The 23716-nt window shown below is 33.9% G+C and overlaps 2 protein-coding genes across 2 annotated transcripts; both read right to left on the bottom strand.

The window, feature by feature from the left end:
* Positions 1–4497: 4497 nt before the first annotated feature.
* On the bottom strand, positions 4498–10387 carry LOC128212251 (uncharacterized). The gene is made up of 5 exons (XM_052917611.1): positions 10167–10387; positions 9473–9556; positions 8996–9019; positions 7975–8191; positions 4498–7461 (listed from the first exon to the last, which is right to left on the bottom strand). The coding sequence occupies exons 1-5, from the start codon at positions 10216–10218 to the stop codon at positions 7449–7451; spliced, it is 390 nt and encodes a 129-aa protein (XP_052773571.1). The 5' UTR covers positions 10219–10387; the 3' UTR covers positions 4498–7448.
* A 5314-nt stretch (positions 10388–15701) lies between these two features.
* LOC128212529 (uncharacterized) lies at positions 15702–22895 on the bottom strand. The gene is made up of 5 exons (XM_052918013.1): positions 22757–22895; positions 22197–22280; positions 21556–21579; positions 18472–18691; positions 15702–17641 (listed from the first exon to the last, which is right to left on the bottom strand). The coding sequence occupies exons 1-5, from the start codon at positions 22806–22808 to the stop codon at positions 17635–17637; spliced, it is 387 nt and encodes a 128-aa protein (XP_052773973.1). The 5' UTR covers positions 22809–22895; the 3' UTR covers positions 15702–17634.
* Between the last annotated feature and the right edge of the window lie 821 nt (positions 22896–23716).

Below are 23716 nucleotides of genomic sequence, written 5' to 3'. Positions count from 1 at the left end.
TTCTGATGTCAAAACATAACCCTCGACTTTGATGCCATGTTTGACCATTTTTTGTCATTTTTCAAATTGATGTTACGCATGTGCGTAAGTGTGTAACGCTGGCTACGCCCCTAAAATTGTTCTTTTGCAATTTTTGGCAAATCATTCTCATTGGTATGCCTATCAAGCATCAAACATGTATGTCTAAAAAAGATCAATAAAAACAAGCCATATTACTGAAATGTTCAAGGCCAACAGATCCCTTCAGAGTATATCATGCACAACCCTTTTATATACATATATTCTCCCTCCAAACAGAGACCTGGTATGTTAATTTGCATATTTAATCCAGGACATCCACATACTATGAATGCACTTCCCCCTTTGGTAGAATGTTACATTAACCTTATTCGTTATTTCAATTTATTTCTGAAGACAGCATGAACTTTTATAGAAAAGGAGTGTCAGTAATTTAGTCTGACAGCCTGTGATTTTTTTTTCAATCAGAAGGAAATTTTGCAATTTTAACATGGCCATGTTTTGACATGCTTGCACAGTGTGTGAATTGTGATCAAAATTGTGCTTGATTAATTTTGTGCTAATGCGTATATCTTGGACTTGACATATTTCTTAGTTACCACATGGCTTGTTCCAAAGGGTAAAGCCTTTGGAAATGTCAGTTCAAACCTGATAAATATGAAATTCTTTTCCTTAATTCAATTTTGATATTTTCAAAACACCCTCTTTTTTAAAAACTTGTTTTAATAGATGTTTATGGATAAGAAGACTCTTAATTTGAACATCAACTTGTTTAGACTAAGAAATAATGAGCCCTTAAAGCTGCACTCCCACAGATTGACTATTTTAACAGCTTCTTTTATTTTTTTGTTTTGGAAAGAGTAAATTATTGCGTAAATATATATGTGCAAACCAATAATAAGATATCTGACAAAATATCAGATCTTAGATTTTCATATTTATGTTCAAAAATTGATGCTTAATGGCTTAAACTGATACTAACGGTTAAAGAAAAAATGCATAAAACATCAATTTTTTGAACTTAAGTATAAGAATCTATTATCTGATTTTTTGTCAGCAGTCTTATATTACTGGTTTCCATGGATTTTCGCAAAAAATGGCTCGTTCGAAGACAAAAAATAAAGAAGTTGTCAATACTTTCAATCTGGGTGAGTGCAGCTTTAACAACAAAAATAGAATAAACCTACAATTAAGCAAATGGAATTTCAGATAGGCATAAATGAAGTGCTATCCTTAATCATTAACAATTTCATTCTTCAAGTTTGGTTTTTCCTCAGCCTACTGTCACTCACCTGATGCACAAACCCTGCATAAGATTTTACGTCGACAATGAACTAGACAATGAGGTTGTTTCTAAGTCATTTAAAAGACCTTAAGTAACTAGCTTAATGATTAAAAAGGGCTCATTATCATCAATCACTCCACCCATTCTGAATATTGTTTATTCATAAAAAAATTATTTCTTTCCTGTTTTTTTTATTTACTTGTAAACTTTATATCCAGTTAAATACAGCCATCACACATTTTTTCTCTCCTAAATACACATGGGGATATCAATATAACATTGGTCTTTTTCTATTGGTCAAAAAAATGTCACGACTCCAATATTTATGAAACACCGCTGTTGGTCAAGGATAGGTCACGCGGTGACACCACATTTTTCCATTTTCCAAATTTAAATTACAACAAAATGGCGTCTTTATTCGGATTTGATGAATATTTCAATGAATAAATAAAACATTTAAACAGAAGAACAGGTTGTCAACGTTATTCTTACATTACGGGGTTAGTAGGTGACATAGTATTGGAAATATGGGGGGCAAGAATCCATATTTAGGTTCGAGCTTCACTCCACCGCAATATGGTTTCCTTTACATTGAATATCCCATATCGCGGGTTACCTACTGACCATGGAACTTATAGTATCCTTCCACATGTTTTTAAACAAATTCATAGACAAGAATGTTTTTTTTCAAATGACAATTTGTCATTTTGTATTCATTGTGATGAAAAAATGTAAAATTAAATTTCCAACCAATTCTTAAGAGGAAAATATGATATTCATCTTATCTCCTGATAAAAACTTTCAATCACGTTGGGTACTGAATGGAGTACTATATATTGGTTTAAATAGGAAATGACGTCATGAACACATAGTAATCTATGACTTCATCTTACCGGTGACCATTATGATGTCACAATTAAAAAGAGTTTAGTTTTTTGTTGTTATTCCTTTCTGCTGTACTTGATATCACCCTTATATGTATTCTTCTTACAAACAGTGTGAGAATGATCGCATGATTCTTTGGTTTGAAATTTTTCCTAATACAAATTTTTGCAATGCATGCTTGTAGTGCAGAGAATAGCATCGCTTTAATGGTACATGTATCCTGTTTTTAGCTTGACTATTCGAAGAATATGGAGAGCTATACTACTCACCCAAGCGTCGGCGTCACACCTTGGTTCAGGTTTTGCATGTAAGCACCTTTAAGTCATTATCTCAGCAAATACATCATGTATTGCATTGAAACTTTAGATATGTATTCCCAACTATCTAACCTACTAAATTAATGAAGTTAGATAACACTTATTTGAACTTAATGCAAAAAAATGGGCCTTTATTATTTGACTTTGAAATTCTGGTTAAGGTTTTGCATGTAAGCACACATAGGTTGATATCTCAGCAACTACTTGATGTATTGCATTAAGATTTTATACAATGGTACTCAACCATCCAACCTTCCTAATTAACCAAGTTAGATAACTCTAGTTTGCATTTAATGCAAATAATGACCCTTTATTATTCGACTTAAAAATTCTGATTTAGGTTTTGCTTTATTATTTGACATATAAATTCAAATACATCATGCATTGCATTGAAACTTTATACACAGGCTCACAACTATTCAACCTTCTTAAATAATCAGGAAAGATAACTCTATCTTTTATATTTTATCATTTTTGCCCCTTTATAATGCAACTTAGAAATACTGTTTAAAGTTTCAAGTATTGGACTTTTTTGAAATTTTCCATGTAACCACATTCATGTTAATATCTCAACAAATACATAATGTATTGCATTGAAATCTAATCTTATTTTACAGTGATCCATGTTTCGCCAAAACGTTTTGCAAAACAATTATCAATGTTGTCCTCAGATCTTCTTTACTGTGATCTTTTGACCCTCTTTCATAAAATGTACTGCTTTAAGAATAATTATAAATGTTGTGTTTGGCTAACCATGATTGTGACATTTTCACTTACTTTTTTATTGTTGTGGCCTCTGCAATAAAATGTTGCTATGTTTGGAAAACAATTCATCATTGTTGTTCTCGTGTTACTTTAAAGGGACTGTACACCAGATTGGCACCAATTTTTTTTTCCTGTAATGCAACTCAGGAAAATTATTTAATAGAATTTGTTAAGCTTTGAATCATAATTATAGAGAAAGGACCAAAATGTAAAAACATAGCAGTCCAGTGCTGTATCCACTGTGCTACAAAGGCTTACTCCAAACGGGTGGTATTTTTAAGCTATATACCTTGGTAGACATACCCAGTAATATTTTTAATGGAAAAATACAAAATCACTGCTTGGCTAAAATAAATTGTAAACTATGTGGTACTTCAGTTAGTAAGGTTCAATGCATTGTACACATTAATACCAAGTTTATGTCAGTTTTCGACAATTGTTTTTCTTGCAGATTGATCATCTTGTGCACAGTTGCTTCAGCTAAGGCCTTCGTTTTTAATTTTGAGTACATCATTGAACTTTGGACCAAGTATACTGTTTTAAAAAACATCTGTTAATGTTATGCTTCAGTTATCTTTATTGTGTCCTTTTGCGAAATTTTGACTATGAAGTAGTTCTGCAAACAAACATTAACGATGATATTGCCAGGTGACCTTTTCATCAACTTTTCAAAGCTACAGCATTAAGATGAATAATTATGTTTGGAAAATAAATATCAAGCTTAGATATTTGGTTTGAAGCATTGTCTAATTGTCCTCACCTGAGAGTGTTCAAATTATGCTTCTATATTCAAGATTAGGTTCCGATGATTTTCTGTGATTATAAGAGAAAGGACTTAGTTCTATACTTGCAGCAGACCAAACAATGTCATCTTCAAACGAACTAAGAACTGACGTGGTATGTTTTATTCCTATTTACAAACATGTTCCATATATATATATGTAAACACTTAATCAGTTGAACCTTGTTTTTATCAAGTTAACAAGGCGTTGAAATACTTATTATTAAAATAATTAACTGGGTTTACCTGGTGCTGGTAACGATTTTTAAATACTATTAACGTTAAAAACGAATTTTTACAACCTGTGTTGACAAATGCAGGTCATGGATTACAACATAATTTCTAAATTTTGGCTGAATTCGTATCATGTTTAATGATATTTCGCTTTTAAAAAAAATGCAAACAATCGAACAAGCAGGGTCGTAAATTTTATTAAACTATCCATTGATATAAGGTTGCTTCTAATATAATAATACTATACACATACCACAAAAACAACAAAACGGTTTTCTATACGTAATATTATGTACGACCAATGGCGTACTTTTCTACCAGCGAGAGGGAGATTCAAAAGATATTTCAGTTATTCTACTCGACTAGCAATCGCTTAGACCTGAATGTATATGTGTCTACTAATATGTAATCAATTTATAGTAGAAATGACAGTCAATTAAAAAGTGGACCTTACCTTTATTCTATCCCATAAGCAGCAATTAAACACGAGCCGAATATTGTCTGTACTCGAAATAAATGATTTGGCGCACATATTACGTCATGGTTATTGAATACAGATTTGGGATCCCGCATATTACACGGTGTAAACAAGGGTATTACAATACAGGTGTAAAGACACAATGATAATAGTATACGACTGATTCACTACGCTGTCTAAAATCTGCTACAAATATAGTTCTGCTGTTGAAAGATTGCGGACCTAAAAGTCCAAATTCGTTAATATGATACTGTACATTATATAATAATGTAAGTGTGTTGACATTAACGCGGAATCCCAAAATTGTTTATATTAGACTGTACATTACTGAAAAAAAGAGTACTGAAAAACAACTGGTTAACATACATTTCGATCGCCTACATGTAGATACAACAGTTAATATGAATGATAAACAATGGTCCCACATCCACAACCATATCATATGTCATAAGCGGAGAGATCAAGAATAAGAACGGGTCAATGAGTGCGTTGTGTGCTGGATAGGCATGATTGACTACTATTATACCCTGAAGATAACTTGTCGGTGGAGCGGGTCGAGTAATCGAGGTTCACTGTTTTGTCACAAAGGCTATGATATATGCATGTTAGGACAAGAGGGCGGTTACTCGCACACCTGTTTCAGCCCCCTTCCCCCGGTGAAATCCGTGGTTTTTGCAATTCCTGTTTGTTGGTGGTACCCCAATATTTACCAATAAACAGTTTAAAACATGTTCATTTGTCTTACGCAGTTGTTGCTCGTATACCTTAAAGTGACACTCTTATTCAAAATGAATACATACACATGTATAACAAACATAGATTTTGAGTGATACACCTTTAACTACTTACTAATAATGCATTTATGGAAAATATTAATTACTGATAACAAGATTATAACAGTGTTTTTAATAGCTGAAAACGCAAAATTATTAAATGGTTGGTGATTGATAAAAGATTTACTCTGATCTACTATAGTCTCATAAGGTAGGAATACCATGTTTTCTGCACCTTTATTTCAAATTAAACTCGGTATCCTTCATAAAAACCATTGATTTCGACATGTATTCATCCTTTTTGGTATATCAAAACAATTGTATTAGTTGTGGTTAATCAAATTTGGGAGTAATAATGCATCTTTAAAGTAGTATCAAACGCAGTGTCAGGCTTAAAAGAAGGTTCAGGAGTTCTCGTTCTGCATAATCCTTCTGCTACTCCAACACGTTGTTTGTTTGAGATGGCTCTACTTGCTTCCCTTTCATAGGAAAAACGTTCCGAAATTTGAACTATCAACAACTATAATATGCATATTGTAAAGCAAAAACAATTTAATACAATCTTAATGAAGCGTATTGTCTAGCAAGATATTTCCATAGTAAAATAGTTTATAGTGAATGAGAAATTCATAAAGCTTAAACAAAGATACTATTTAATAAGGAATTTCAATACCAAAGTGCGTGTTGATACATACTACTTCAATACTGTAAGGAAAATCCAAATGTATAAATCATTGGGACACATTTTCCCTGTCCATTAATAACATAATGCTGCTAAAATCATCTTATAACATATAAAAAAGATATCGAATTACCAAATTAAATATCAGCATTAAAGTATTTTCAAAATGTTCCTTTTGGTCAGCCAATGCATTAAAAGGCACAATTTTAAAGGAGGAAGCTCTGGATGTTTTATGTTTATAAAAAACACGTTTTTCAAAATTCAATAATATAATGAAAAATACATGGACAAGCCCAGACAATCAAGACATTTGACTCTGAACATATTTGACTTTGACACGTAAAAAGTACTTATTAGATGTATAAATCTAATTTACCTCAAAATGATTTCTTGATTTCTTCTCAAAGTCACACTGTTTGGGACAAGAAAATGAAGTAAAACTTTAAGTGTTTTATACAAAATGAGTGCGGAGGTATCTGCGAAACTAAGCAATTTATTTGTGTGCATCTATAATAATTGAATTGGATAACTGTGTATGGGTTTATCAATTGTGTCTTTCAAATCTTAGTTAACAATATATTTTAGCAACACAACAACAACAACTATTCATCGCAACAGCATACAGCACAAAAATAAGTAAACATGTGAGGGTATCAGATAAAAGTATCGTTGTTAACTGATTAAAAAAACTCGGCGGGAAAAGAGTTATTACATTTATATGACATTATAAAGATTCAAATATATAAAACATTTTGAGATTCAGTAAAAAGAAAATGGGAAAAAAATATAGTGAATAATGGTTTAAAATATTAAGTTGCTATAATAGGATAAATTACAACTAATATAGGGGTATATTTATACATGAATGAACGTAAATCAATAATGTTCTCACTATCAATGGGTCAATGATGCGTAGTGAAAAATTGCATGACGGTTCACGAGGATCACGTGTACTATGGTGTTTTATGAATGAAATATCTCTAAATTTAAACAATGACGCCACATGTGATAAATTGTCAAATAAAATTTAAAAACACGGACAGTCTAAGGTATTTTAATAAATTATAACGTGAAGCGTTCATCCAAAACTAAGCATCAGAATTATTTTGCGAATTCATGACAAAAGCTGAACATGATAATTATAAAAATACGCTATTATATGCAAACATATATTTAATTGTACATCTATATGCATGTATTTGAAGTTACTTAATATATCGCCTCCGTCTTTCACCGCCACAGTCTGAAATGAAAGAACAAGAAGTATGAACCTGCCTTTATGTAAACGCTATCAAATGTTAAATACAAGATTAACAATAAAAAGGAACGCTTCTTGTACGTGTACATGTAAGTTTATGTTATTGGTTATGTTTGCAATGTTTTAAATGCGAGCACATGCTAATGTGTTTGACCAACGTTACACGGCAGAGTTAGCCTCATAATCATATCTACATCTGAACATGGCATGTGGAAGAGCACGGGAGAGGCCAAGGTATTAAAGCGAATATCGATATCCCACAAGTACATGTAAAGGAGATCGTACACACATTTTAAGACGAGTGCATCTGAAGCAATTAACAATAAAACTATTATAATCCTCTAGATAGGGTATTCGCTACTGTTTGAGCTTTTGGGCACATCCCTGTAGTTTTCATAGTAATCTTAACCTGTACGCTAAGCTTCACGCGTACACGTGCACGAGAAATGCTGTTTCTAAGCCTTTCTATTGTTTACGAAACATCGCGTGTACTGTTACCTTAAATTGTGCTTGTTTGCAAGGAAGGAGCAAGCTAGGCAGAACAGTATCACCATGGTGTGCCCATATGTTGACCCCGCAAGCTCAGCGGCACTGGAGCAGCATGCAGATGGAAAACAACACAACCAGCCGTAAAAACAGCAGCCTTTGACAAAACAACAGGAATCGCCGTTTGGAGTGCAGTTAACACCGGCTACGCAATGGTCAAACCCAATGTCTGAAATATTAATTATATATACATAATTCATTGTTAAGGTGTCCACCATTTACTCCATACCAACATGGGCTATCTGGATTATGATGCATTGGCAGGGGTAAGTTTGGAAGAGTTTATATATAACGACTGAAAATGCATAGCGGAAATGAAGTTTCTAAAAATTGCATACAGTTGATTGGGAAAATACATAAAACAGAATGATAAAGGTAATATGACTAAAATGTAGTCGAAATATCTGAAACTGTGCGTATATTATGCTTGTAAAACGGTAAGGAAATCATCTTTCAACAATGATAAAAGATCAAGAATGATTTCGGAATTCAAAGTTCATGTATTTTTCATTGACTCAATTTCGAACAATATTTTCATGTGGCCTTGAGTGGTCATTTAGATATTAAAATGGATCACAAAACATAAAACAAATAAAATGAAAAAAAGATAGTTCAAGCAGCCATTGATTTGCTGTCTAATACTATATTACGTACGTTGCATTGTATTTTGTAACCCTATTGCTATATTGTGCTTGCTTATATATAATTTAAATGTTCAATCAGCATATTAAATGGATATAACTCATTGTGCGCTATTGATTTTCAAAATACGTATAACGCTTCGTTAGCCAACTGATTGAAAACTTGCGGTTGGTAAATTTCACCTATTGCTTTCTAGTTGAGGTCGCATGAGATTCGATCGACCAACTCAACAATCAATCATTGGTCCAAATAGCTTTTCCTCTATAAGCGCATCGTATTTGAAGATAGTTGCATTTAAATAAGTATTAAAGAATTTAGAAACTTGTCTTACCAGTGCGTGGTCCATTCCCTGATACTGCAAATGAACATACACGCTTTATAGATTTAACTGGGTTAAAGTAAATTAATTTTATGATAAGGCTCAATGATCAATGCACTTGTAATATAATGAGAAAAATAGATTACTGTCAATGAAACAAGATCCGATTTAAAATCTTCAGAAAAAGAATGGGCGTAACCCAGGCCGGGTTCCCGACTCCATTTTCTGTAGATCGTCAAAATTGGATTCTTACTTATTTTAGTCAGTTTTAGGTGCATTCATCAGAATCGATCAAGGTAAGATTTATGAAGAGTAAATTTAAAAAAGCCTCGATTGTCATTGGCACACATAAAAACGCAAACACCAAGTGTTTATTTTCATCTGCACTGCTGTGCTTGGCGTCTTTCAATCACCTTTTGTTTATAGGTTTTGAAAGTTTTACAATGTACGTGGTTAGTGAACGTTTCACAAGCACGAATTCACTCTTACCTTGTCGTTTTGACAGCCTGTCGCTCGCTCCATTCACAGTAAGTCCTTCGTTCATAAAGTCCTGGTCTTCGGATTCAGTCTGGACTGGAAAAGGTGACGTAGTGAGATATATATTGAAGGCGAGTGATTGAACAATTACAAATGCAGATACGATTTCAAATGTTATAAGATTTGTTCGTTTATAATTAAAATCAATATTATCCGCATCATAAATATTAAAGATACAGGTTTACGCCGCTGCTAGTAATGAATTAAGGAACGTGCGATCGAACGAATGAATGATCGAAAAGAAAGATGAATGCATGAACAAACAATCAAGCAATACACACACAAATATAAATAACTTAAAGGCCTAGTTTAAGCTTTCTAAATGGTACCCACCCCCAAATCGGTATATAGTTAACAACTTCTGTCTATTGATCTTTATCTAATTGCCTTGTGCCTTCTTATCAGATCTCCAATCTGAGTATTCTGCTGTGCAATTTTGGAGGGTTTATTATTATATTGGACCCTAAATGGCCCTAAGCCAATAAACCAATATACAGAAAAGTGGCCCATACTGTGACATCAGTGCAATTAGCAGAATATGCACAGCAGGGGTTTATCATGCTAAACAGTCTTTAAACTAGGCCTTTAAGGAATGAATTAATTAATTTTTATTAATAAATAAGTATAATAATTAAAGTCAGCCTACCTCTGCATGTCAGCAGAATGCAAACCATCGCTGTTGCAGACAGGATATTCATTTGCTAGTTATTCGGATATAATAGTTCAACTAATTTTTAAACAATCAGATCCAATTCGTAGATAGTAGTATTTTGAACAAGAAAAAGTCCTAAATTAATAACCAATAAAATATACGCGAACAATCATTGCTATTATGACACATTTTGCAATTGCGTTTGACAGCAAGCCAAAAATATATTTATTAATCGATTTCCTCCCCATGACCGGGTGTTTAAATACAAATTGAATGCTAGTGCTAGTGTAGTAAAATTAAAGGAAAACTGTTGACTGCTTTGTGATACGAGGATTACCCATCCCAAACTGGATGTAGCTTTCTCTAGTGAAGAAGCTAGAAAAAGAAGGACGTGTTTGAGGATTACACCTTGAAAATAGTATTCTTATAATAAACTACTGAATGCACATCTTTTCAATTGGTAAGAATAGTTCAACAATATCAACTGCACCTCAGAAAGTGGATTATTGTTTGCAACCTAATCCTTTTCAGGAGAACATTAACTATGAGTTTTTGACTCGTGGCTTTTTTAAAATTTGTATTTGCATTTTGATTTTTATCATTTAAATTTTATTTTATCATTGTGACCTATGCTTAAAGCCTCGTAAATTGTATGAAAGAGAATGAACTGAAAACCTTGTCTTACATTAGGGATGAACTTGCAAGTATAAGTGTGTTCTTGTGCAATGATTTTGGAAACCTTACTGCTGAATTATTGCAGACGCTTCTTCCGTCTAGGATACCACAGGAGACAGTTCATGCCAATACAGGCTAACAAAACAAGGTGCTTCTTATGAGTACACCTGGTGTTATTCATAATGATCGTTTGTGAACATTTTATCAATGGCTTGATGGGGAAACATCGCGCACGAAGGTCATGTTGGAAGGCCTTTGTGATGGAAGGGGGATGAAGGTGAAGACAAAATGCTAGAGAAACTAAACAATTTGTTTCTTCTTTCTTAGTGAGCATGTATAATGATCCATTAATTGGATTACTGTGAATTGGCTCAATTTTGTTTTTTTCTCAAAGCTAAAAAGTCTAAGTTATATATAAGTTATACGAGGTAAAGTAAAACTCTAGCCGTTTGTTTTCGAAATAGTTTTCAGTAAGGTGAAGGTAGTAGAGTTTTGTTTCCGCAAGTAGTATGCATAACCAGCATAATGTTCAATGAATGATAAACATAGCAACTTTTGTATTCATTCCAAAAGCGTTATCTTTTTATATTAAGTCAAGCGCAAAACATACTCGATAGCGCCACCACTACTCGACAGCGCCACCATTAGGGCAACAGCGCCACCACTTTTATAAATATGTACATTTGTCCTTTTTTAGAAGTGCTTATCAGTTGTGTTGTGTTCCGGCAAAGGAACTTTACATAAGTTATGTTTGCATGCGTGAGAATGCTCTTACGGGGTGTGTAAGCACCAAGATGTACTTGCTATGCAATCAGATCTCAAAATACGCACACGTCCGATTCGGGAGAAAATTTCCTAGCACCACAGTTTGCACAATATTGAATCGAAATAGTAACCAGCCTACAGTAGAAGTGTTCTTACACGGTACCACATTCTCCGATTTTCGAAATATGCCCGTTATATGAAATTATCAAATAAAATATAAATCATACTGACGTTTGTTCATGTAAACATAGGGCACAGCTCCACCACGGAAGTGTCGACAGCTCTTTTTCTTTGCAACACCAAGTGGTGGAGCTGGCGTTTAGAGGCCGTGTCCTTGAAATACATATTATCACTTACAATTAACAATATAGACGCAATTACATCTAAGGCCCCCCCAAAATACCTGTGTTTCCGGTAACCCGACCGACCCTATTTTTTCCTCGCCGACCCTAATCTTTTTTTAGACATAAAAGTAAAAATAATAATAAAGAAATATATCGTAAAAAAATTATATATATTTAAATATATCATAATTATTTTCGTTGTTTGTCTTTCAATGTCACCGGGAATAAACTTTCATTCCTGATTATGTATTACCGAGACGGGAAAACAAAATTGCAGAGGGCGGTGAAGCCTGTCCGATATCTTCAAATTGGCAAACGCATGTTTTCGGTCCAAACACGTGGTTGATCACAGGAGACATATTTTGCTGTCTTTATAATGAAAATATTTTGAATTATAGTTTGCCGTGTTATTTATCTATATCCATGTCCAAAATAAAACTTACTGTTTAATGATTAGGCTTTGCGAATTATGCAAGCTAACTGCCAGGTTACAAATACATTTCATTAATCGTTACATTAATTTATCCGCAGTTATCAATGGTTATTTATTTCGCGTAATTTAAGTCCCATCAGCTGAAATCCAAACAAAAACCTGCGAAAGTTAACAGAACATTTATTGGAATGTGTCGGCTGCAGATCATACGGTACAATTTGTGACGTCAGAGCACGAGCGGTAACAAGATCAAAGGCGCATGGCCTATGGTTTGTACTTAATTCGGTCAGTCGGATACCGTATGATCCCATTTGAATGCAATTATTTCGCCTGGTAAGAAAATACCATACGATCGAAAATATAATAATCATTAATCGTCGTCTTGGAATCTTAAAACAATGACCGAAATGTTTGAATTCATTATAAATATTAATGAAACTTTGATTGTACGAAAATAAGATACGTAAATTAAATCAATATCCGAGTTTACTTGTTCTATTATTAACCTACCTTCACTTGAAGGCCTAGTTTAAGGAGTTCACTGTTGATAAGAAAATCGGCGATTTTACTAAGCAAATAAACAAATTTAGTTGATAATTGACTGTTTGGCTCGAACATTATCACAGATTTGAAAAAAATTAAGTTCTGGATTTTTCCTTAAAACCGATCACGACTTATAAACGAGTATTGTATACAAAAAACATCCGATTTCATGGGCAAAATTGGCGGGAAAATACGGTAGTCGAAGGTAAAAAACTGTTTTCAGACATTAAACAATACTGTTTTATCAGACTTTTTGTAAATAAGGAAACGCTTAGATATAACATAATATATCTGATATAACAGAAAAATGCATGATATGGAAACTGAAAAAAAAAAATCCCGACCGACCATATTTTTTTCGCCATGTAACCGAAAACACAGGTATTATTTTATTTGGCCTAAGCTAAAACCTAAGCGATATTTAAGCAAAATTTGATTCTGTCAGTAAGAAGAAAACTGTATGCAAACGTTAATCATAGCCCGTTGAACTACCTTTCTATTTATCAGAACAATATCTATCAACAGTAATTGATTATTACCCCTTTAATCTGAGAAACATTGACATGTTAACATCAATATATACACTTAAAAATAAGGATATACTCGATCAACAAGACCGGATTCCTGATCAATGTGAAATGCCCTGTTATAGATATAAAGCAATACTTTACATTATCAAGCATAAATTAAATCATCAATTCAAACACCCCGTACCACATTTTTACCTTTTTACTTTTCTGTGAATGCCCCCACCAATGATATTGCCGGACAGAATAACATTAAGAAGACCTCGGACAATCAAAAAATTATAAAGCAGATTACAACCTCCAAGTTTCCATTTAGTCAATAATTGATTTTAATAAGTGTGATTTTCTGAAGCTTGCGCATGAGCACTGGCTAATATCAAAGTATTCGCTAGAAATTTCCCGCACATTAAGACAGTACGCATTTATTCTTGGTTTTCTAAGCAATAAGTCGACCCCGGCCTGCCGTGTTAATTGCCTAAAAGACCAAAAATAAACACTTGCACTTACGTGGGGAAGTCGCTTTACGGTATATCATTAGCGTTTTAGAAGAAATTTTACTGATCTAAATTCCGACTCTTACTTAGAATGTAGACACAGATGAAAATGGGGACAATTCCATCCATTTACAACAAGTAAAATGACAACCCTTCCGAAGAGGACAGCATATTTATGTCTAGTTCAATTCAACGCTTTATTAAGACTAATCACCGTTTGAAAGTCCAGTCAAAACTATTTATCAGCAGCCCATACTTCTTCCTACAATTCTTTCACTGCAATTTACAGTCTTTTACGTTCAATTAGGGCCATGTTGTCCTTACGCAATGGGGCATAGATGCGACGGGACAAGGATGAAGAAAGTAGAGGAGCACAGGAGCGAAGGGACAAAGGCATACGAGAATACAAGAACGCGAGCATGAAAAGGTACGAAAATTCGCGCCTTCGCCGTCGTTTCTTCGACTACGTATTTTCTTACTTACCTGTCTTCGCCTTCGTGTCTTCCTTCCTTCGCCTTCGTACTTTTTTACGTTTTGCACCTTCTCTTATTCGAAAAAGCTTTACAATAATTTAACATGACTGACCATGATACTAATGTTGCAATTTGCAGCCATTTCATATCAACAACATAATTTGTGCACTCGCGTCTTAAATATCAAGCCGGACAAGTGGGTTTTCTCCCTAAACACAAGAACATGCACACTCCCACGTAATACCATGCCAACGAAAGTGTTTAATACAATGTTGCCATAACCTTAATTTATAATCGTTGTTAAATAGATAAAAAAAAAGTAAACTAACAAAAATATCACTAAACTATTAGCCCATTGAGACCAAATATGCGTTTAAATATATTTACATACTTCCTGTCTCGGCTATAATATTCTTAGTATGAAATCGATCACAACGGGGTTTTGTGCTATGTTACTGTTAAAGTTCAATGTTTGCCGAAGTTTTTACCTTCGCTCCTTCGTATTCGTACTTTCGCGTTTTCATTTTTGTGTCCTCGCCATCGTCCCCTGACGTCTTCGCTCATCCCCGTACGGTATTTTGTACCGGAGCTTCACACCATACAGGTATAAACCGTCGAAGCCCAATCCATTATTGGTATACTCCACCGAAGCCCCACTCCTAAACAGGAATACTACTCGGACGCCCATTCTTGAACGGGTATACTCAACCGGATCCTCAATACTTGACAGATACTCTTCTACGGAACAAACCTGTATGGGTCTACTCATCGAAACCCCAATTACTGATCGGGAATACTCCATCAGAACCCATCTCCTTGAAGGTTTACTCCTACGACACCCCACACCTGAACTGATACTCTCCTCCAGAGCCCAAACCTAACACGTCCCATTCCAGAAAGGGTATAATCCACCACAGTCCTACTCTTGAACTGGCTATACACCTCCTAAATTGGTATAAACTCTACCGAAGTCTTATTCGTGGACTGGTATACAAAACGGAGCCACATTCCTGAACTTGCTATCTCTATCGAAACCCCTATCTTGAACGGGTATACTCCACCAAAGTCCCACTCCTGAACGGGTATACCCTACCAAAGCCACAATTCTGAAAGAGTATACTCCACCGGGGCCAAACTCCTGATCGGGTATACTCAACATACCTGAAGCGCGTTTCCGAGCTTTGCAAGTAGGCCTGTAAGGGCGGTTACATTGGTTTAGGGAAGGAGAAAGCATAATGAGACTTTCGTGAATCATTGGATACATTTAATCACACTCTTAAATGAACAATAACATTTTTAAAAAATGTTTCCCAGGTTGATATTCATTCATGAAGATCAGGCGGGTTTCAATAACGATCTTAGTAGTAAATTTGAATTATTTTAGTGTCTACATTGAACTTAAGTCAGTTTAAAAAAATAAACACAAAGTTAGGGAAATAAAAATATTTTTTGCGCGTAAGAGATTTGAGACTTGCATTTACGACTAAAACCATTTATTGAAACAGATCAAATAATGACCAAGAAATGTAAATTCAAAGCTAAGAATCTCTTCCAACAATAAAAGTTTGCATCTGGGATAGTACCTAAATAGATGCATATTGTCTACTTAGAGAAAACATTTTAGATATTGATATAAGCAGCCTACGAACAAAAAGGAACGCGGTAGCAAAATTGCGAAAGATACAATGAATTGAATGACAGAATATTGAAATAAACATATTAAACATTAATTACAAACAAAAGGGACATTGGACAATACATAGACAATTCAATATTGGTGACGTTTTAGGTTTCAATCTTAATTATTTTTTATCCATTAAAACTAAACCAATCATAAGATGTGATAGGGTCGAGAATGCACAAGCATATTTGACAGAGGGAACAATTTGGAGGCATGTTGCCAATCGGGATAACTATAAAACCATGTGACACACAGTAAAATATCCCATCATAAAATATCAACACGGCTTCTTTGAGATATAGCTATTATAAAAAAGTTGCGATTTTCAGTAACGAAAACAACGTGTGAGGATTAATTAGAGGGATTTGATTATCAGTGAACATTCTTGTTTATGAATAATGTATAATAAATAAAGCTATTGTGTACAAGTTCACATTACCATCTCGTCAAAGCAAACGTAACATCACTAAAAAAAAACATATAAAGGGAGTTAACTTTGGAAATGTGGATTACAGAGTTGCGGTTATAAAATGTGTTTATATATTGCCATGAATTTATTTCAGATTTTCACTCCCTTTCTTGAAATGTTTATATAACTTACTTGTTTGTCGGAAAAAAAGAACATCTATGTTTTACACTGTGCACAAGTCTTGATTGAAATTTACATATCTTTCAAGTTTAATTTGCTTATTTTACAAATTTAATAGCGAAACTCTTTATCACATAAAGAATGTAGATTTGGTAAAATTGGTCCCAGAGATATGATTCGTTTACAACACACAATATTGCATTGTCATCTGTCTATGCTTCATGTTTTATTATTTTGCATAATAAATTGTTAAAATGAAAAGTAATTCCATTTGCCAAACATTTTATTTCAATGAAAACAATAAAGAAAGCATGAGCTACGTAATGTGCACGAGTCAAACATGAATGCAGTTTATAATTATTTTAAATTTTCGTTCACTATTTTCAAAAATGTGTGCTTAAGCAAACAAAAATCTAATCCATTGAGGCAGATTGGATGATTGAGTCACAGGGTTCTTGTTCTTGTACCATACAATCGTTCGCATTGCCATAACAACTGTATCCAAACAGGCGAATCGACAAAAGGAAAGACAGGCGGATTTTTATAAGGCAGCAATGAGATACTGTACAGTTGGTGTATAGTGTCATGATGGCTGGAAAATTCGGTGTAAAAAGCTTGATTGGTTAAAAATCCGGTACATGAAACAGTGCATATAATAAGACACACGATATAGCAAGTAGTGCAAAAAGGCAAAAGAAAGTCCAATGGAAAATATAACGAGTTCTTTCAATTCTTTGTACGTACAGCCATAGGTATTTCAATAAAGTGTGACGTGTAGCATACATCTAAAATTGAGTATCAGAGTGTTTGTTTGTTCCTTCTCGTGATAAAAGCTTAATTTAACATAAAAAATCGCTTGTTTCATAATAACCTATAGCATCTTCAATTGTGCAGCTAGGGTTGGAAGCTACTTGGTGTTTCCTCACGATCTTTCAGCTCTACAATCTACAATGAAATAACAATTATAATGAGCATGCCTTTACAAAGAAACAAAAAAAATGAACCTGCCTTTATTTACTATCAGATATTAAAACATAGGCACATTCGTACAGACGACACATAGGTCATTTAACGTTTCGTCTCCGTTAAGCGCAGTTGTTAAAACACTGGCTTCTTCCTTATCCAACCCGGGTTCGATCCCTGGCCTGTGCGCATGTGAGTTGCGGAATTCTTCGGGTTCACCGGTTCCCCCTACAACACAAGACCACACACTTGCGCAACATCGTGCCAACGACACTGACTTAGAAAAAAGTTAATATAATTTCTGCCTACACACTCGTTTTAAAATACATAAAGTTTAAACTAAACGCTTCTTGTACATGTGCCTGTAAACTCTATTTAATTTATCATGTCTTTAAAATTTAAACTTTAAATGTTTAAATGCACAAATAAGCTTATATATATGACCAACGCCACACAGTTGAGTAATCTTGTACGAAATGACTTTACAAGTACATAATCATATACACAGCAGCACGTAGCATGTGTAAGATCCTGGACGTTAAAATTGCAAAGGAGATAGTTTGCAGACAAATTCAAACTGACGGGCACGTTTAACATTAAAAATGAAACTGTTATAATGATTCAATATCGGTTGTTGTGTACGTTGTGTATATCTCGCTTGGTGTATATTAGTCCTTAGCATTGTGCCTTTACAAAGGGCCTTCGCTTCTGTTTGGGCAACTGCGCATGTGCCTGTAGTTACTAATGTAATTAACCGGTACGCTAAGATAGACGCGTACAAGGACATTTTGCTAGCATTTCGTGCACCTTACATAAAGGTATGTTTGTCCAGTTTGGCAACGAAGTAGCCAGCGATACTGAGCAGTATCACCATGGTTTGCCCCAGTGTCGACCCTGCAAGCCCCGCGGCACCGGCGCAGCAATAGATGGCAGAGCAGCACGTCCATCCGTGAAGACAGCAGCCGCCGTTATAGCAGCAGTAAGTTCCTGTCTGGCAGTACAAACCACCCCCGCAGTAGTCAACTCGCTTGTCTGAAATTTCCATTTATATATTCAATTATACAACGTGTAGGTGCTCATCATTTACCGCATGTGTTAACTTGGCCCAGAGGTACAGAAAGAAACATATACCTACTTGTTAAAACTGGCCTGTGATGTATTTTGGAAGCGTTTATATATGGCAGCTAAAATGCATTATGGCAATAAATGCATATAGAAGATATGACAAATACATCAGGCAGAGTGATTAAGATATTATTACTGAAAAGTAGTCAGACAAATAATATCAGCGATGTTTTCGCGCTTTTTAACTAGATAATTTGCATAGCAACGTAGCTATTAATTGAAAATCCGTACTTATTAACAGTGAACTATGCTGTATTATGGACCACGTGCTTTTTGAATGAGGCGTTTAGTACAATAATTTGTTTTTAACCCTAATTTCACTATCTGTTATATGTCTTTATCTGTGTTTTATATTCACGCGTAGAATTCAGATGCTGTGTCTTCAAAAGTATATGCAAAAACGATGCACTCTTACTACCAAGTAAGGTATATCTCAGTTATTACGATTGTTTAAATTTACCGAAAAGGATTAATTTATATCGAAATTATGGTTCTTATATGAAGGATACCGTGTTTAATTGAAAAGAAAGATGCAGAAAATACGGTATTTCTACATGATGAGACGATAGTTGATCACTGTCTTTAGGACCACCTAGTCATTTAATATTTGTGCGTTTTCAGCTATTAAATTCACGGTTACAATCTTTTGAGCAGTAATGTATAGTTTCCATAAATACATTATTCAGTAAGTAGTTAACGGTTTAAGGTTATTCACTCATAATGTTTGTTTGTTATACATGTGATCTGATATGATTGGTCGCAATTCAATCTCACCCTGTTTCAAAGCTACCTTTCATGAGGAGGCGTTATACATGTCTTCTTTGTTAGGCTTTCTCCTCAATCCCTATACTCTACGATATGTGTAAAATGTATTGTAAAATAAAACATTGTTAAACAAAAGCTTACTTACCTTCCTTCTTTATACATAAAATAAGTATAATAATGTTCTATCAGCATAAAAGCACTTTACTCATTAGGCAATATAGCAGTTTGCAATTGTTTTTCTTACAAAGTATCGTTTAATGCTCCGTAAGCCAACTGATTGAATTCTTGCGATTGCTTAAATTTAACTATTGCTTCCTAGTTGTGGTAGCATGAAATAGGACCACATGGCTATTTCTATTTGATACTGATCAGGAAGAAGCCGTCCCTAAAATAGGTCTTGACGAACCTGCCAACTAATTCTATTGTAATGTCTTGCAATTAATCCGATTGGTTACAAAGCAAGTAGGAGTCTATAGCAGGAATGTGTCAGCCAATAACTGACGAAATACCTGCAACCAGTTTTTGCATAGGCAGACACAATCTCCAAATACGAGTATATGCTTTTTATGTAAGAAATACGCGACCAAAGTCCAGGGCCCCGTTTCAATACGATCTATTATGATTTGAGTAATTAGATAAATATTTGAACGATATTTTGATTGAAGCCTAGTTTATGCCCAAATCGAGGTTACGCTTGGAAATTATTTCTTACGATATTTATTAAAACGGGATTCCCGTAACAATTTGACTTAATTTATTTAATTCAGACTACAGTGACAGGCATCATCATTTTTAAACAATATCAAAACTGTCATAATATAAATAATATAACCTCCAATTCAAGCCACAATTTTTTTTCTATCGGCCTTCAATATTTACCCAGATTATTTGTGAAATGCAGAAATGCAGCTATAAGCTTAATAGACATGACGTCATTATTTTGTTCTTAGCCTGCTTTAACAGGTTATAATCTAAGTCATTAAGAACACATTAAAAGAACGCTAAATGCCTAAGAAAGGATCATTCGATACAACTTTTTCAAGCACTAGGATTTGACATGATTTTAATTGTTACTTAATTTAGACTTCTTAGTTAATTAAACAGTGTACAATAGATACAAAATCAACACATATAAATAAATATAAAAATGCTATTGCAAAACTATTCGACAACCTAGCTTAAATGCCTATGGGCTAGGCGTAATGTCGTCTGGGTTTTGTAAGGTAAAGTAAGGTTATAATCCGAAATCAAACAATGAAGAAAACAGTTTTTTTATGGATATTGTATTATATATAATACAACGCTCGCGAACGGTTCGAAGATACTGAGAGGCTATATGAAAACGGATTTGGTGTTCTTCAATGCGATGATTATTTTCATATAGCGACGTTTTCATGTGAACCTGAGTATAAGTTAGAGTTTATTAAGTAATTCCTTGTGAATAAGTAATCTAAGGAAGCGGAGTGCAGCGCAGCGACTGTGGTTTCTTATTCACGAAGAAATTACTTAATAAATTCTAACCGACTTAGTGTTTGCCCCTCACAAATTGCATCAGCTGTAAAAATTAAGCCGTGCGCCTGTCAAAAAGACCTGTCAATCAATGCAAGATATTGTGACGTCATTTAAATCAGCGTTGAGACTGAAATTGCGCCTTTGCATATGCAAACAGTAAGCGCGGCTTTATAGCAATTTACTTAATCCTGAAGAGTCGTCTCTAGAAATAAGTAACGATTCTTCACAAATAAAAAACGAAACATTTTAAAAATCTAGCGCCCCTGTTTGGCTGACAATGTAGGGCAAACACTAATTTTATATTGTTGACCAAATAAAGTTTTATTTAAACACACACACACACTTCTTTAGGAACTAAACAAAGACATTGGATTAACTGCCAATAATAACATAATGATCGAGATGTGAAGAGGACGAGATTAAGAATATAACAAGTTCAATTATTACAAAGAACAGCATACCGGACTAGAAGTGTATATTTTAAATTGTCTTACCGTTTCGAGTTCCACTCCCTGATACTGCAAAAGAATAATTTATGTTCTTAACTGCATTAATTAAATAAATGTTAAAGTTCAGTGCATGTGTGATATACGAAGTGTAGGGAAAGATTACTCCCCGATTTACACTGGCCTACACAAAAATTCAAACACCAGGTATGTGTGTGAATTCAATTTTCTCCGCTCTATTTCTGGACGCTTACACTTTTTATGTGCATTCGCCAGAATCAATTTACGTTTAAATAATTAAACTTTAAAAACCCTCGATTGTCATTGGCCCTCCGATAAATGCAAAAACCAAGTAATTGCTCCCTTTTGTTACTAACACTAGTTTAGTAACTGCAATTATCTATATAAAACTATTTAAGTGCATTCGTCAGAATCGATCTCTGTATGATTATAAATAGAAATTTAAAAAAAAAAACTCAATTGTCGTTGTCCTCCAACAAAATGCAAACACCACGTTTATATGTTGTTATTTTCGTCTGAAATACTGCGCTCCTTTTCTTGAACCGCAGACACTTTCATTGTCATCTCATTTGCCGAGCATATTTAAATCGGTTTAATGGTTATCAGGTTTTAAATACTTGACATTTTGGCTAGTGGACGTTTTAAATATAGCACATATTGAGTCTCACCTTCTTGTTTTGACATTATGTCACTCGTTCCATTCACAGGAAGTCCTTCCATTTTAAATTCCTGTATTTTGGATTCAGCCTGGACTAGAAAAAGTAAAAGAGAAAGGTTGTATGATAAGATATATGGATATCAATTGTATAGCAGTTACCAACGCAGAAGTAAAACTGGAAAATTGTTCATCGTAAAATGACTTGTAATAGTTGTTTTTAATTCTCATAATCAAAATAAATACGATCAGCTTTGTAAGTTCTTAGGCATCAGTTTTAATTTTAGCCAAGAGCGGCTGTTGGTAATATTTAAAAAAAATGAATGATTGATTGTAAGAACATGAATAATATATGCATGAATGAATGATCGAACGAACGGACGTACGAATGAATGAATGATTGAAATGAACGAATGAATGTACTACAAATACAAATAGCTAAATAAATGAATGAATAAATGAAGGAATGAACGAACGCATTAATTAATTAATTATTAATTTATTAACTAATGAATAAATTAATTTATTCATTAATTAATAAGTAAAATTATTTATTAATATTAAATGTCCTACCTCTGTATGCCAGCAGAATGCAAACCATCGCTGTTCCAAAAAGAATATTCATATTTTATATCAACGTTTTAATGGTTCGCAAGAGGAACAGAATATTTCAACTGCTTTAAAATCAAACTGATCCAAATGAATGAAGACGTAACGCGTGGACACTGGTATTAAAACAACCAAAACAAAGTCCTAAAATAATAACCAATAAAATGTATTCAAAAAAGCATGGTGGTATCGTAACAATTTTTGCCATTGGTTTTTGGCAGTAAGGCCAAAACTTAAATATTAAATGTTTCCACTCCCACGACCAACCCAAAAAAATCGGCACGACTCAAATAATTGTATCGCTAAAAGTTATAAAACATCTTTAATTTGTACAGCCATGAATGAAGCCAAATAATTGTGTTTCAACAGTATTCTAGCCTATGTTTTCTCTTGCTTTGCTCACTCAAAAGTTAAATATAAGGTTCGTATAAGGGTTTATTAACAAACATGTATGTTATGAACCCACTTCACCATCAATTTAAATCTGAAAATAATGTAGATGTTATGATTTAAGAAGTAACAGTACGCGAGTCCGCTGAAATTCCAATGAATTAGTATACAAAGCACGACATGCGCAGTAATAACTGGAACGGACTACACACGTTCTTCCTCTGGCTCGTTTGAATTTTGCAATTAAGCTTATTTAGTAACGGTCGATTTGAATCATCACCGAAACCTGCCTGGAAGATTAAGTGTAGTTGAAGTCCTTCTTTTCTTTTTTCTTTTCCATTTAAATTACGTTTTACTGTATGATATATGTCGCGCAAAATTTATTTTTGTGCAATAAATAACGCTTAAACCAATATTTAATATAACTTCCTTTTTAATATATGAACTGAAAAATAATGTTAAATCAGCAAAAATGGAGTGATTTCATTGGTCGATTAAGCAGTGTGTTATTGTTTTTATTTTACAAAGCTTTAT

This window comes from Mya arenaria, chromosome 12 (genome assembly GCF_026914265.1).
Source record: "Mya arenaria isolate MELC-2E11 chromosome 12, ASM2691426v1".
Taxonomy (NCBI): domain Eukaryota; kingdom Metazoa; phylum Mollusca; class Bivalvia; order Myida; family Myidae; genus Mya; species Mya arenaria.
Note: the sequence above shows the minus strand (reverse complement) of the source record. Positions and strands in the feature narration are given on the sequence as shown.